At 36.8% G+C, this 16,894-nt stretch overlaps 1 protein-coding gene across 5 annotated transcripts in view; it reads left to right on the top strand.

Moving 5' to 3' along the window:
- Positions 1-16,894, top strand: part of CHM (CHM Rab escort protein) — a gene marked incomplete at both ends in the record, with an annotated part of 181,278 nt that overhangs the window by 66,630 nt on the left and 97,754 nt on the right. For 2 of the 5 annotated variants that reach the window (XM_079727338.1, XM_079727334.1), the window contains 4 exons: positions 1,308-1,695; positions 13,065-13,181; positions 13,701-13,821; positions 15,816-16,041. In XM_079727338.1, coding sequence (XP_079583464.1) covers positions 1,308-1,695; positions 13,065-13,181; positions 13,701-13,821; positions 15,816-16,041 — 852 coding nt within the window. The remainder of the gene's footprint in view (positions 1-1,307; positions 1,696-13,064; positions 13,182-13,700; positions 13,822-15,815; positions 16,042-16,894) is intronic. The other 3 variants (XM_079727337.1, XM_079727335.1, XM_079727336.1) reach the window with 2 other exon arrangements.

Raw genomic sequence — 16,894 nt, 5'->3', positions numbered from 1 at the left:
GAGACAAGGAAGATAGTTGATAAAGAAGGTGATTTGGTTTAGAGACTGGAAGAGGAAGATTTTTCGGGGTAGGGTTGAGATTCAATATGAGAAAGAACTGCTGTTAGTTCTTGAGCAATCAATTAGCAGATGTTTACTTCCCACAGCCTGTCATGTACAAGGCATTTTTAGTGTTGAGCAGTAGGGCAAATCAGTGGAAACGTAGGTTCTGTGGAGGATAAAACATCATGGAGAGATACATGATGCAGACACACTGAACGGGAGCCTGTTGTGTCAATTAAGGCAATAATGGACTGAGAATGTTAACTCTAGTAGTAACTTTGGAAGTGGCGCTTCCAGTAAAGTAATAGACACTAACAATAAAACAAAATACAGCAGGAAAGAATTTAGAAAGATCCTGTTTGATACCACATTGTGATAAGCCAACTTACACTTTCACGGCAGTTTTTTCTAGCTCTGTCACACCACAGTAATGATCTTTGAATAATAATCTTTGCTCAACAGTAATTACCACTGTTGAGCATTTACTGTGTGCCAGGCACTGTGTCAGGTTCTTTGCACGTGATACTTTATTTAATCTCCAGAACAACCTTGTGAGGTAGGTGGCATTATCCCTATGTTATAGATGGATAATTTAGGTCAGAGAGGATAAAAAACTTGTCTACGTTCACAGAATTATCTAGTCCTAGGGTGAGGCTTTGAACCTCGATCTGTTTATTCTGAAGGATGTACTTGTAAGCACTGTTTTGATTTGTTTCTAAAATACAATTCCCGTCTGCCTTAAATTCTCAAAAATATACATGTGATTAACATATACACAGTACTATTTATAAAATAGGTAATCAACAAGGACCTACTGTATGGCACAGGGAACTCAATATTCTGTAATAACCTATATGGGAAAAAAATCGGAAAAATAATGGATATATGTATATGTATAACTGAATCCCTTTGCTGTATACCTGAAACTAATGCAATATTGTAAATCAACTATACCCCAATATAAAATAAAAATTATATTTAAAAAATAAGAATCTGCTTTTCACCAAAAAAAATACACACACACATGGCATGGCCTGCTAAACCCTGAAATCTTTATGTATATTTTTCACATCTTAAGTACGTTTCATATTGTATTGAAACCTTAACAGATGAATGTTAAATGTGTGTGTCACATAAAGCAAAACATCCAAGATAAAAGAAGTAAAGAAATAAAAATTGCCATTGAAAGTTAAAATAATACAAAAAGGTAGCCAAGTATAATTATCAAAAGCCTGGTGTGGATTATTATTATAATTTCTCATTAGTCAGGATTTGCATGAAGATGTCGAAGAAGCTGGTGCACTGCAGAAAAATCACGCTTCTGTGACATCTGCGAACTCCACAGAAGCTGCAGATTCTGCCTGCCTGCCTACAGAAGATCAGTCATTAAGTACTGCAAGCTGTGAAATACCCACAGAACAAACTCCAAGCAGTGATCCAGAGAGTGCCCTAGAAGTAAATGATTTTGAAGCGACAGGGGAGAAAGAAAACGATTGTGATGATAAAACTTCTGTGCCCTCAACTTCAGAAAAGGAAACAAGTGAAAATGTGCCTATGGCCAAAGACACTGCAGAGCAACCAAAGAAAAATAGGATTACTTACTCGCAAATTATTAAAGAAGGCAGGAGATTTAATATTGATTTGGTATCAAAGGTAAGTACCAGTTTTACCCATCTTTTCATAGAATAATACTAAATTTTAATTGATTGAAAATAGCATCTGGGTCCATAAACCCAATTTTAATAATTTTATTCTCTGAAATGTAGAACATTTACTTTATAAAGAGATATTATCTGAAGTTTATAGTTCCATTAAAATATTCTTTAAACATAGTTAAAAACGCATTAAGAATGCTCAGGACTATATCAAGGATTCTTCTGTATTGGAACACATATTCCACCCTAATATTCTCCTCCTACTGCATGGGCACTATGAATTCTACCAAGAAAAAAGTCTAATGAACCTAATTACAGATCCATGTTATTTATAGTCAATCCATTAAATGAACTTTTGTTTAGCCCTTCTTTATACAGTAACTATTTTAACATCTGTATGATGATGAACATTTTGAAAAAAACAATGCATTTTTGAAAATTATCGGTTCAGGTGTGCGGACTTTGGAGGATTATTTAATAGTAGTGGGGGCAGGGAGATTGGGAAGAATGCTATTTACTTCAGTTATTTTTCTATCCTTACCTCTAATGTTAGGTCAGTATGACTTCAGAAGAGGTCCCTGAGTCTTAGGAGGGTATAGTGTTGTACTGGGTTTATAGGAAGCAAGGCTAATTTAGTGAAAAAAATAGAAAACCAGTAACATAAAAGGTAATGGCCTTAAAGGGTTACAATATAGGGCTGGTGAAAGTAGAAAGAAACAGACCAAATACCGTAAGTTGAGGGCAAACGAGAAATTGAAAAGAAGTAGGAGAGGGTGGTGAATAACATCAAAGTTGCCTCAAAACTAGGCTTTTCTATTTAATGTGCTCTCCTGAAGTTCCAGGTTATAAAGAGAGGGACTAATGCTCCTCACATTTTGCTGATCCAATCACACATCCTCATACTGCTGATCTCTTTGAACCTGATGCCTGAAAATATGGATATCTTTTTACTACTCATAGTTTCTTTCTGACATAGCTCTCTGTGCCTGATTCTGCCTTGGTCTAAGTTGGCTACTGCCTTGGTCCTACCTCATATTTCTGTACCGTATCTTCCACCTACTTTGATCCTGCCATCCTTCGGAATCTAGCATTCTTTCCATGTTACCTTGGCTATTAATTTCTGGGTGGAAGTTTAATCATAGCTCACTAATAGTCTTCCTATTCTCATGAGCAGGAAAGAATTTAAAAAAACAAAAAACAAAAAATAAGACAAAACACTGAAGTAGTCAAGTAAGAAATAGGTTTTGTTCTGAAATTTTCATTTTGAATTAGTTACTTGGAATTTGTAATGCTTAACTGAGAGAAATGGTGATATAAATGGTGGTTAAGAATCAAGACTACTTCATAAAAGTCTCTAACCTTTATGTTAGCTGAAATATAGTATAAATCTTGCAAAGGGAAATGGTAGAAGAAGTGCTGTTAGAATTTTTGGAATTATTGTAGGAAATGATTCAGTTGTATAAGAAAATGTGTGCTGGTTGTGGTGCAGGGGGAGATAGTTTAATTAGATGCTGAGATATTTGAGGAGGCTCTGACGGAGACTTCTGGGTATTTTCACGAGTTTGAACAGTTAATAATAGTGGTTCTCTTAGGGTAAATTAAAAACAAACACGTCTAGAGGAGTTAAGGCAGTTGTATTTTGTCCTGCATAGGTTTCATGGGTTCACATGTTTAAAAAATAACTAATAATGATTTACTGTACTCATCCTACAAAAGCAGGGGTAGCTAAAGAATGTATAACCATAGCAATACAAGAGGTTTATTATAATTTTTTAAAAAGTCAGTCATTTAATGAACATTTATTGAGTACTTACTGTGTGGAAAGCAGTATATTCCATGATACTGGGTGAATCAGTTACTCCTGGGAAATTCCATCTGTTGTAATAATTGCAGTTATTACATCTGAGTGTAAGGTGATCGATAAATATCTATCTGAAACCCTACCTCTTTCCTAAAGTCCAATTTGATATCGCCAAACTATTTGACATTTCTACATGCATTCCATTTCAGAGTCATCATGATAAAACTGACACGTATTGTGGTGCTTTACAGTTTACAAAACTCATCCCTGTATACAGCCTTTTAAAAAGAAATCTTATAGCTCAGGGTAGGTTAGTTAAGTAAAATATAGTACTATACTGCTTAGACTTATAGATAAGATGATCAAAGAAGAAGTTCTTACAAATAAAACTCATTTCTAAGAAAGTCCATACCCTTAATAATTATGAAACCAACCTGCCAAGTGAGGCAAGAGTTGTTAATTATTTAATTTTGTTGCCATTATTATAATAAAATTGAAGTATTCTTTAGCCTCTCACCACTGTGAAATTGCTATGGTAGGTCACTTACATAATGATGGAAAAGAAGCTTAGGTTTAAATATGGTACATAATGATTTCTAAGCTTCAGACAAAAGGTTATGTAGTTTTTATTGAAATGTGTTTTCACTCTTCAGTGGTATCTTAAATGCTTTACTTTTAAAGCTGGCATTAAATCTTAAGGTTTATTAGATCTTAAAATACATTCTGTGTTTGATATATTAATATTTGTAAAATTATTATGATAGTGAGGGATCATTGAATCTTGAGTATTTGTGTTTTTAAACAAATAAGGTATTTGAAGTGAATTTTTTATTATAATTATAGAATTAAGACTTGGCAATATATTCTTAAAAGCATGAGCTATATGAGTTGTGTAGTGTATTAGGCTGAAGGTAATGAAGTAACATGGCATATTTAGTCAGGGTAATTGATTTTTTTAAAAAAAGCAGTGTCAATTGTGTTTCTTCTGCACAATGTTAGCCTAATATAATAGTTTAAAATTTTACCTAACTGATACTGATTTACAGAATGTCTGTACTGAACCTCTTGCATACTCAGACTAATGGTTTTTTGTTTCATTTTGGTTTGGGTTTTTTTGGCTGGTTATGCTCTGTATAGGTTTTTTTTTTTTTAACATCTTTATTGGAGTATAATTGCTTTACAATGTTGTGTTAGTTTCTGCTGTATGACAAAGTGAATCAGCTATATGTATACATATATCCCCATATGCCTTCCCTTTTGTGTCTCCGTCCCACCCTCCCTATCCCACCCCTCTAGGTGGTCACAGAGCACAGAGCTAATCTCCCTGTGCTATGTAGCTGCTTCCCACTAGCTATCTATTTTACATTTGGTAGTGTATATATGTCATTGCTACTCTGTCACTTTGTCCGAGCTTACTCTTTCCCCTCTCTGTGTCTTCAAGTCCATTTTCTATGTCTGCATATTTATTCCTGTCCTGCCCCTAGGATCATCATAATCATTGTTTTCCTTTTTCTTTTTTTTTTACAGTCCATATATATGTGTGAGCATACGGTATTTATTTTTCTCTCTCTGACTTACTTCACTCTGTATGACAGACTCTAGGTCCATCCACCTCACTACAAATAACTCAATTTCTTTCTTTTCATGGCTGAGTAATATTCCATCGTATATATGTGCCACATCTTTATCCATTCATCTGTCAATGGACACCTAGGTTGCTTCCATGTCCTAGCTATTTTAAATAGTGCTGCAATAAACATTGTGGTACATGACTCTTTTTGAATTACGATTTTCGCAGGATATATACCCAGTAGTGGTATTGCTGGGTCATATAGTAGTTCTATTTTCAGTTTTTAAGGAACCTCCATACTGTTCTCCATAGTGGCTGTATCAATTTACATTCCCACCAACAGTGCAAGAGGGTTCCCTTTTCTCCACACCCTCTCCAGCATTTATTCTTTGTAGATTTTTTGATGATGGCCATTCTGACCAGTGTGAGATGAAACCTCATTGTAGTTTTTAATTAGCATTTCTCTAATGATCAGTGATGTTGAGCATCCCTTCATGTGTTTGTTGGCAATCTGTATATCTTCTGTGGAGAAATGTCTATTTAGATCTTCTGCCCAATTTTGGATTGGGCTGTTTGTTTTTGTGATATTGAGCTGCATGAGCTGCTTATATACTTTGGGGATCAATCCTTTGTCAGTTGCTTCATTTGCAAATAGTTTATCCGATTCTGACGGTTGTCTTTTGGTTTTGTTTATGGTTTCCTTTGCTGGGCAAAAGCTTTTAAGTTTCATTAGGTCCCATTTCTTTATTTTTGTTTTTATTTCTATTTCTCTAGGAGGTGGGTCAAAAAGGGTCTTGCTGTGATTAATGTCAAAGAGTGTTCTGCCTAAGTTTTCCTCTAAGAGTTTTATAGTGTCTGGCCTTTACATTTTGGTCTGTAATCCATTTTGAGTTTATTTTTGTGTATGGTGTTAGGAAGTGTTCTAATTTCATTCTCTTACATGTAGCTGTCCAGTTTTCCCAGCACCACTTATTGCAGAGGCTAATTTTTCTCCATTATATATTCTTGCCTCCTTTATCAAATGTAAGTTGACCATAGGTGTGTGAGTTTATCTGTGGGCTTTCTCTCCTGTTCCATTGATGCATATTTCTGTTTTTGCCAGTACCATACTGTCTTGATGACTGTAGCTTTGCAGTATAGTCTGAAGTCGAGGAGCCTGATTCCTCCAGCTCCATTTTTCTTTCTCAAGATTGCTTTGGCTATTCGGGGTCTTTGTGTTTCCCCACAAATTGTGAAATTTTTTGTTCTGGTTCTGTGAAAAATGCCATTGGTAGTTTGATGGGGATTGCACTGAATCTGTAGATTGCTTTGGGTAGTAGAGTCATTTTCACAGTGTTGATTCTTCCAATCCAAGAACATGGTATATCTCTCCATCTGTTTGTATCATTTTTCATTTCTCTCATCAGTGTCTTATAGTTTTCTGCATGAAGGTCTTTTATCTCCTTCTGGAGGTTTATTCCTAGGTATTTTATTCTTTTGTTGCAGTGGTAAATGGGAGTGTTTTCTTAATTTCTCTTTCACGTTTTTTATCATTAGTGTATTGGAATGCAAGAGATTTCTGTGTGTTAAATTTGTATCCTGCTACTTTACCAAATTCATTGATTAGCTCTAGTAGTTTTCTGTTAGCATCTTTCAGATTCTTTATGTGTAGTATCATGTCTTCTGAAAACAGTGACAGCTTATTTCTTCTTTTCCAATTTGGATTCCTTTTATTTCTTTTTGTTCTCTGATTGCTGCTGCTAAAACTTCCAAAACTATGTTGAATAATAGTGGCAAAAGTGGGCAACCTTGTCTTGTTCCTGATCTTAGTGGAAATGGTTTCAGTTTTTCACCATTGAGGACGATGTTGGCTGTGCGGTTGTCATATATGGCCTTTAATATGTTGAGGTAAGTTCCCTCTGTGCTTACTATTTGAAGAGTTTTTATCGTAAATGGGTGTTGAATTTTGTCAAAAGCTTTTTCTGCATCTATTGAGATGATCATGGTTTTTCTCCATCAATTTGTTAATATGGTGTATCACATTGCTTCATTTGTGTATATTGAAGAATACTTGCACTCCTGGGATAAACCCCACTTGATGATGTTGTATGATCCTTTTAATGTGCTGTTGGATTCTGTGTGCTAGTATTTTGCTGAGGATTTTTGCTTCTACGTTCATCAGTGATTTTGGCCTGTAGTTTTATTTTTTTGTGAAATCTTTGTCTGGTTTTGGTGTCTGGGTGATGATGGCCTCGTAGAATGAGTTTGGGAGTGTTCCTCCCTCTGCTATATTTTGGAAGAGTTTGAGAAGGATAGGTGTTAGCTCTTCTGTAAATGTTTGATAGAATTTTCCTGTGAAGCCAACTCGTCCTGGGCTTTGGTTTGTTAGAAAATTTTTAATCACAGTTTCAATTTCAGTGCTTGTGATTGGTCTGTTTATATTTTGTATTTCTTCCTGTTTCAGTCTCAGAAGGTTGTGATTTTCTAAGAATTTGTCCATTTCTTCCAGCTTGTCCATTTTATTGGCATATAGTTGCTTGTAGTAATCCTTCATGATTCTTTGTATTTCAGCAGGGTCAGTTGTTACTTCTCCTTTTTCATTTCTAATTCTGTTGATTAGAGTATTCTTTGTTTTCTCTTGATGACTCTGGCTATTGGTTTATCAATTTTGTTTATCTTCTGGAAGTACCGGCTTTTAGTTTTATTGATCTTTGTTATTGTTTCCTTCATTTCTTTTTCATTTATTTCTGATCTGTTCTTTATGATTTCTTTCCTTCTGCTAATTTTGAGTATTTTTTGTTCTTCTTTCTCTAATTGCTTTAGGTATAAGGTTAGGTTGTTTATTTGAGATGTTTCTTCTTTCTTGAGGTAGAATTGTATTGCTATAAACTTCCCTCTTAGAACTGCTTTTGTTGCCTCCCATATGTTTTGGGTCCTTGTGTTTTCATTGTCATTTGTTTCTAGATATTTTTTTTATTTCTTCAGTGATTTCTGGGTTATTTAGTAGCGTATTGTTCAGCCTCCATGTGTTTGTATTTTTTAAAGTGTTTTCCCGTAATTGATATCTAGTCTCATAGCATTGCCGTCACAAAAGATACTTGATACAATTTCAATTATCTTAAATTTACCAAGGCTTCACATGTAACCCCAGATATGATCTATCCTCGAGAATGTTCCATGAGCACTTGAGAAGAAGGTGTATTCTGTTTGTTTGTTTTTTTTTGCTGTATGTGGGCCTCTCACTGTTTTGGCCTCTCCCGTTGCAGAGCACAGGCTCCGGTCACACAGGCTCAGCGGCCATGGCTCACGGGCCTACCGCTCCGTGGCATGTGGGATCTTCCAGACCGGGGCACAAACCCGTGTCCCCGGCATTGGCAGGCAGACTCTCAACCACTGCGCCACCAGGGAAGCCCTATACTTTTGTTTTTTGATGGAATGTTCTATAAATATAAATTAAGTCCATCTTGTCTAATGTATCATTTAAAGCTTGTGTTTCCTTATTTTTCATTTTGGTTGATCTGTCTGTCCATTGGTGAAAGTGGGATGTCAAAGTCCTGTACTATTTGGGTTACTGTTGATTTCCCCTTTTATGCCCATTAGCATTTACCTTATTTATTGAGGTGCTCCTATGTTGGGTGCATAAATATTTACAATTGTTATATCTTCTTCTTGGATTGATCCCTTGATCATTCTGTAGTGTCCTTCTTTGGCTCCTGTAATAGTCTTTATTTATTTATTTATTTATTTATTTTTTTTCGGTACACGGGCCTCTCACTGCCGTGGCCTCTCCCGTTGTGGAGCACAGGCTCCGGACGCACAGGCTCAGCGGGCATGGCTCACGGGCCCAGCCACTCCGCGGCATGTGGGATCCTCCCAGACCGGGGCACGAACCCGTCTCCCCTGCATCGGCAGGCGGACTCTCAACAACTGCGCCACCAGGGAAGCCAAATAGTCTTTATTTTAAAGTCTATTTTGTGTGATATGAGAGTTGCTGCTCCAGCTTTCTTTTGATTTCCATTTGCATGGAATATCTTTTTCCATCCTCTCACTTTCAGCCTGTATGTGTCCCTACGTCTGAAGTGGGTCTCTTGTAGCCAGCATATATATGGGCCTTGTTTTTGTATCCATTCAGCCAGTCTGTGTCTTTTGGTTGGAGCGTTTAATCCATTTACATTTAAGGTAATTATCAATTTGTATGTTCCTATTACCATTTTCTTAATTGTTTTGGGTTTGTTTTTGTAGGTCTTTGCCTTTTCTTGTGTTTCCTGCCTAGAGAAGTTCCTTTAGCATTTGTTGTAAATCTGGGTTGGTGGTGCTGAATTCTCTTAGCTTTTGCTTGTCTGTAAAGATTTTAATTTCTCTATCGAATCTGAATGAGATCCTTGCTGGGTAGAGTAATCTTGTTCGTAGGTTTCTCCCTTTCATCTCTTTAAATATGTCCTGCCACTCCCTTCTGGTTTGCAGAGTTTCTGATGAAAGATCAGCTGTTAACCTTATGGGATTCCCTTGTATGTTATTTGTGGCTTTTTCCTTGTTGCTTTTAATATGTTTTCTTTGTACTTAGTTTTTTATAGTTTGATTAATATGTGTCTTGGCATGTTTCTCTTTGGATTTATCCTGTATGGGACTCTCTGTGCTTCCTGGACTTGTTTGACTATTTCCTTTCCCATATTAGGTAAGTTTTCAACTATAAACTCTTCAAATATTTTCTCATTTCCTTTCTTTTTCTCTTCCTCTGAGACCCCTGTAATCGAACGTTAGTGCATTTAGTGTTGTCCCAGAGGTCTCTGAGACTGGCCTCAATTCTTTTCATTCTTTTTTCTTTATTCTGCACTGTGGTAGTTGTTTCCACTAGTTTATCTTCCAGGTCACTTATCTGTTTTTCTCTGTCAGTTATTCTGTTATTGATTCCTTCTAGAGAATTTTTAATTTCATTTATTGCATTGTTCATCATTGTTCTTTTGCTCTTTAGTTCTTCTAGTACCTTGTTATACGTTTCTTGTATTTTTTCCATTCTATTTCCAGGATTTTGGATCATATTTACTATCATTACTCTGAATTCTTTTTCAGGTAAACTGCCTATTTCCTCTTCATTTGTTTGGCCTGGTGGGTTTTTACCTTGCTCCTTCATTTGCTGTATATTTCTCTGTCTTTCCATTTTGCTTAACTTACTGTGTTTGGGGTCTCCTTTTTGTAGGTTGCAGGTTTGTAGTTCCTGTTTTTTTTGGTGTCTGCCCCCAGTGGGTAAGGTTGGTTCAGTGGCTTGTGTAGGCTTCCTGGTGGAGGAGACTGGTGCCTGTGTTATGATGGTTGGGGCTGCATCTAGTCTTTCTGCTGGGCAGGGCTGCATGCCATGGTGTGTTTTGGGTGTCTTTGAACTTAGTATGATTTTAGGCAGCCTCTCTGCTAATACGTGGTGTTGTGTTCACTTCTTCCTAGTTGTTTGGCATGCGGCATCCAGCACTGGAGCTTGATGGCTGTTGGGTGGAGCTGGGTCTTAGCATTGAGATGGAGGTCTCTGGGAGAGCTCTCGCTGATTGACATTACATGGGGCCTAGAGGTCTCTGGTAGTCCAGTGTCCTGAACTCAGCTCTACCACCTCAGAGGCTCAGACCTGACACCAGGCCCGAGCACCAAGACCCTGTCAGCCACACAGCTTAGTAGAAAAGGGAGAAACAAAGAAAGAAAAAAAAATTAATAAAATAAAATTATTAAAATTTAAGAAATATTTAAAGTAAAAGAAGAGAGCAGCCAAACTAATAAACAAATCCATGAATGATAACAAGCTCAAAACCTATGCTAAGATAAACTTAAAAATCAGAAACAAGTCAATTGCAGACAGCAAATCCCAAGTCTGCAGTTCTCCCAAAGTCCACCACCTCAGATTTGTGTTGATTCCTTGTCTATTCCGGTATTCCACAGATGCAGGGTACCTCAAGTTGATTGTGGGGGTTTAATCTGCTGCTCCTGAGTCTGCAAGGAGAAAATTCTCTTTCTCTTCTTCATTTGTACAGCTCCTGTGGTTCAGCTTTTGTTTTGGCCTCACCTCTTAGTGTAGGTTGCCCTCAGGCTTCTGTTCCCACCCAGACAGGATGGGGTTAAAGCATTGGCTGATTAGGGGCCTCTTCCTCACTCAGGCAGGAGGGAAAGAGGCGTAAGGTAGTTACAATTGGAATGCCGGAGGAGCCTGCTGCAGCAGAGGCCAGAGTGAGGTTGCAACAGCCTGAGGCGTGCCGTGTGTTCTGCTGGGGGGGTTGTCCCTGGATCACAGGACCCTGGCAGTGGTGGGCTGCACAGGCTCGCGGGGTGGTGCATCAGCGTGTGGATAGTGACCTGTGCTTGCACACAGGATTCTTGGTGGCTGCAGCCGCAGTGTTAGCATATCGTGCTCATCTCTTGTGTCTGAGCTGGTAGCCGGAGCTCATGCCCATCTCTGGAGCTCTTTTAAGCGGTGCTCTGCTTTCTGTGGGCAGACAGGGAAGGAATCCCCTCTCCTTGTGCTCCCCAAAACAATGGTCTCTTGCCTCTTAGACAGGCCCAGAGTTTTTCCCGGACTCCCTCCCTTCTAGCTGTGGTGCACTAGCCCCCTTCAGGCTGTGTTCATGCAGCCAACCCCAGTCCTCTCCGTGAGCCCGAGCCTCAGCTCCCAGCCCCGCCCGCCCTGGCGGGTGAGCAGACAAGCCTCTTTGGCTGGTGAGTGCTGGTCGGCACTGATCCTCTGTGTGGGAATCTCTCCGCTTTGCCCTCTGCACCCCTGTTGCTGCGCTCTCTTCCGTGGCTCTGAAGCTTCCCCCCTGCCCACTCCCCATCTCCGCCAGTGAAGGGGCTTCCTAGTGTGTGGAAGCTTTTCCTCCACAGCTCCCTCCCAGAGGTGCAGGTCCCATCTCCATTCTTTTGTCTATGTTTTTTCTTTTTTCTTTTGCCCTACCAAGGTACGTGGGGATTTTCTTGCCTTTTGGGAGTTCTGAAGACTTCTGCCAACGTTCAGAGGTGTTCTGTAGGAGCTGTTCTTCATGTAGATGTATTTCTGATGTATTTTTGGGGAGGAAGGTTATCTCCACATCTTACTTCTCTGCCATCTTGAAGGTCCCACCCCCAAAGTAATGGTTTTGATTGATTATTTAAATTTCCTTTTTTTGTAGTTAAGCTGTTTTTTTCTTTTTCTCCCTTATTTCAGAAGTAATATTTACATTTTTAATATTTATCACATTATAGGTACTTAAAGGTATCTCAGTGTAGGAAGTAGTGAAATCTGTTGCATTTATCCCTTTGGTTAAATTCAAAACATGCTAAATAATACTTTTGAAATTGTTTTTGTCTCTCTGAAGTTGGTTATGAGATATATTGAAAGATTAAATCAGTCTCACATGCGTGCTAGCAATAACCATCATCCTCACTTCTTGAGAAAGACGTATCATATAAATCTAGACTGCTAGGATTACAGAGACCGTATAATTTGACGCTTTGGGTGGACATGCATAGCCAGTCTTTTTCTTTTTTAGTTTATGAGGAAGTCCAGCAGGCTGGTTTCTTCTTAATAACCACCTGGCCTTACGTAAAGCTATAGTCTTTTATCCAAAACGCTTGGGACTTGGTGTGTTGTTATTTGAATTAAAAAATATATATTTTAGAAAGTAATACAGTATATATGCTGGCTGATATTTTATATATGATGTAACATTCTTAGCAGGGTCTGAAGAGTCACTCTATAATTAAACATATTAATATTTCTGCAGTGAGATGTATGAATATTCACATTAACTGGGACAAGCAGATGGAAGAGCCTTGTATCAGTTTGGGTCAGTTATGAAAAAACTTTGGATTCCAGAATTTTTTGAATTTCAGATAATCAGTGGTGAACCTATAATAAATTGTGTTATGTATTATAATATTAATAGGTATAATGCCTTTTACAAATAATTTAAAATATAACAAAATTATGTCTTTATTTAGTGTTTATCAGTTTTTCCACTATTTCACCTTTTATTTCATTCTCTAAAATATTTTCTTTGTACAGCTGTTGTATTCTCGAGGATTGCTAATTGATCTTCTAATCAAATCTAATGTTAGTCGATATGCAGAGTTCAAAAACATTACCAGGATTCTTGCATTTCGAGAAGGAAGAGTGGAACAGGTACTGTGCTGAGCAAGTATTGTAACTGGGTATGATTTTGAGTTACTGTGTTTTATTTGGGAAGGATAAGGAAATGAGACTGTTATTTTCCTGGTAAAGCAGCAAAATCCAATCCTGCATGGTGATTAACAACTGTAAATAGTAAGAGATTGCCAATTAAAATGTCTAATGTTAATTTTCTCATGATTTATTCTGCAGCTTGATGTTGGTGTTGAGACAGTGTTAATTTCAGACAACGTTGCTAGATTTGAGCTGTCATTTGTTCCCAGTTAGGGGTGACATGCTGGTGGCCTTTTAATGGCATAAAGAGCAACTTGGCAGGATTAAGTAAGAGAGCTCACAAGTTAATTAGCTCTGAAGTCAACAGAGATGCCATAAGAACTGATGGAAAGTAACATGAAACAGCCTGATTAGAAAGGAAATAATAATCTTGTTATACTTAAAGGGAAAGAAAATGTCATTTGGAATACTTGTATCACTAGGAAGCAGTTTCTTAACTTTTAAAATCATGTTTTTCAGGTTCCTTGCTCCAGAGCAGATGTCTTTAATAACAAACAACTTACTATGGTAGAAAAGCGAATGCTAATGAAGTTTCTCACATTTTGTATGAAGTATGAGGAACATCCTGATGAATATAAAGGTATTGTTTTTCATTAAATTTGTTTCCTTACATTATTTGAGATTTCTTATTATTTTAATATGCTTGCTCTGATTTAATGAGCCACTCGCTATGCTTTTAGAATATTTTTACTTTGCACTGTCCAATAGGTTAGCCTCTAGCAAAATGTAGCTATTTAAATTTAAATTAATTAAAATAAAATAAAATTTAAAATTTGTTCCTCAGTCTCACTAGCCACACTTCGAGTGCTCAGTGGCCACACGTGGCTAGTGGCTACTATGGCTACAGTGCAGCTGTAGAACATTTTCATCATGACAGCAATTCTGTGCTGGGTGTTCATTTTTATTCTTGTTAATTAAACACTGCTGTCAACTGGTTCTTCATAGATGATACTACCTTTTCATTATCCATTAATTTTTTAATCATTTTTTTAAATTGAAGTATAGTTAATTTACAATGTTATGTTAGTTTCAAGAGTACAGCAAAGTGATTCAGTTATATTTATATTATATCTATATATCCTTTTCATATTCTTTTCTGTTATCGTTTATTGCAAGATATTGAATATATTTCCCTGTGCTGTACAGTAGGTCCTTGTTGTTTATCTGTTTTACATATAGCGGTGTGTATATGTTACTCTCCCACACCCCCATCCATTAATTTTTTAATCAGTCATTTAAAAATCTGTATGTTTTTTCATTTTTCCAGGATCACTTTTGCTTGGAATGTTGAATTATTTATTTTGATTGATTAAAAACAAGCTAGATAGTATGGGGGTGGGAAACCCTTGGATTAGGCAAAGATATGGATGGTTTCTAGTCTTGGCTTTGACCCATCTCACTGTGTGATCTGGGACCAGTTACTTCAGAGTTTGTTGAAAGTTGAATACACCACTTTAATATCAGAGCTTTACACTTAAAGTGCATTGAGCTGGAAGAGTTATCCAAAATAGGAATATACTGACAATTCACTTATAAAGTTACAATGAGAAATACAGCAGTTTTTTTTTATATTAGATGGAATATTAAAAGTCTAGCACTTGTTTTTAAAGCTTCAAGTCCATTAGATACTGCCAGATTGTTCTCCACAGTAGTATAAACTTATATTCTCTTAGGAAATTTTTATAATTTTTGTTTATATTATTTCTATAAAGTTTTTGTCTACCACTAACAGTCCAATTACATTTTTTCTGTTCTTGGCTTAAAGGGATAGTATTTAGGGGATCCTTATGTTTTGAGGTGTGATTATAAGGCAGTAAGACTGATTCCACTAGCCATACAGAAATTATTTTCATTACCTTTTAGTCATAGTTCATTATTCGTAGTTTTAGGAAGAAATAGCAATTCAAAAAAATCAAGTATTACTCTATCGTTTTCACCAAAAAAATTGCCATTTGTCATATTTAATATTTCAAAGTATAATTATTGGCATTATTCTGCAGTTTTAATGATAATAAAGTAAGATTATTGCCAACTGTGGAAACCTGTTGTGATGATTAATGAATTATTTAATACTTTTCTAATTTTTTAAATCCATAAAATACTAAACAAAGAATCATCATCTAAAGCTTAAAAATTGTATCATTAGTCCAATTAGGATAGTGAGATTGTTTCTAGTTTTTTTTTTGTCCCCCCACAATCAATGGTCTCTGTCTAAAATGTAATAATAGGGGCTTCCCTGGTGGCACAGTGGTTGAGAGTCTGCCTGCCGATGCAGGGGATACGGGTTCGTGCCCTGGTCCGGGAAGATCCCACATGCCGTGGAGCGGCTAGGCCCGTGAGCCATGGCTGATGGGCCTGCGTGTCCGGAGCCTGTGCTCCGCAACAGGAGAGGCCACAACAGTGAGGGGCCCGCGTACCGAAAAAAAATAAAAATAAAAATAAAATGTAATAATATTACCACCTGTGTCCTTTGCCAAGTGTTTTAAACAGACCTGATCTCATTTTTGTGCAATGGTTTTAAATAGAAGTTTGGTTTTGATTTTAATTGATAAATTTTCATCTTTCTTTTCATAGCCTATGAGGAAATTACATTTTCTGAATATTTAAAAACTCAGAAATTGACCCCCAACCTCCAATATTTTGTCCTACATTCAATTGCAATGACATCAGAGACAGCCAGCAGTACTATAGATGGTCTCAGAGCTACCAAAAACTTTCTTCACTGTCTTGGGCGGTATGGCAACACTCCATTTTTGTTTCCTTTATATGGCCAAGGAGAACTCCCTCAGTGTTTCTGCAGGTAAGACAGGTATTGGTTTTCTTATCTCTTTTAAACTAATACTTGAATAACAGATGAAAAATAGACAAAAATGAGATTTAGTCAAGATTTAGTATATGCAAACATATACTTTGTTGTCCTACTCTTTTATAATCTGTTTGCCTGCCTACCTACTTACCTAAATGATATAATCGGTCTGGCCTGTTTTTGAACTTTATAAAATAGAATCCTACTGTAAATTCCATTTTCCACTCAGTATTATGTTTCAAAGCATCATCCTTGTTGTGTGTGGTTATAGTTTAACTTATTTTCATTGCTACATAGTATTCCATTTTGAATATACCACAAGTTATTATTCTATTTGTCTGTTGATGGACACAGGGTTTTTCCAGTTTTTTGTTGTTATTAACATCCTGTGTATGTTTCAGAGTATACAAGTTCAAGATTTTCTCTAGTATACATATCTAGGTGTGGAATTACTGAGTCATGGGATATATGAGGGTTCATACAAGATAGTGCCCAGTTGTTTCTCCAGAGAGTTGTACCAGTTTACCTCCCCCAGCAGTATAGTATATAAGAATTCTCGTAGCTCTACATCTTTGCCAACATTTGATGTTATCAGACTTTTTAATTTTTGTCAGTCTAATTCACATAAAGTATCATCACATTGTATTTTTATTTTACATTTCCTGGATTACTAACGAGGTTGAGCGTCTTCTCATGATTATTGGCTATTCATGTTTTCTCTTTTGGGAAATGCTTGTTCATGTCTTTTACCCATTTGTCTGTTGGGTTGTTGTCTTTTTCTTATTGATTTGTACGTGTTTTTATATATTCTGAATACTCATCTTTTCTCAGTTAAATGTGTTGCATG

Source organism: Hyperoodon ampullatus, assembly GCF_949752795.1.
Source record: "Hyperoodon ampullatus genome assembly, chromosome: X".
Lineage (NCBI taxonomy): Eukaryota > Metazoa > Chordata > Mammalia > Artiodactyla > Ziphiidae > Hyperoodon > Hyperoodon ampullatus.
Note: the sequence above shows the minus strand (reverse complement) of the source record. Positions and strands in the feature narration are given on the sequence as shown.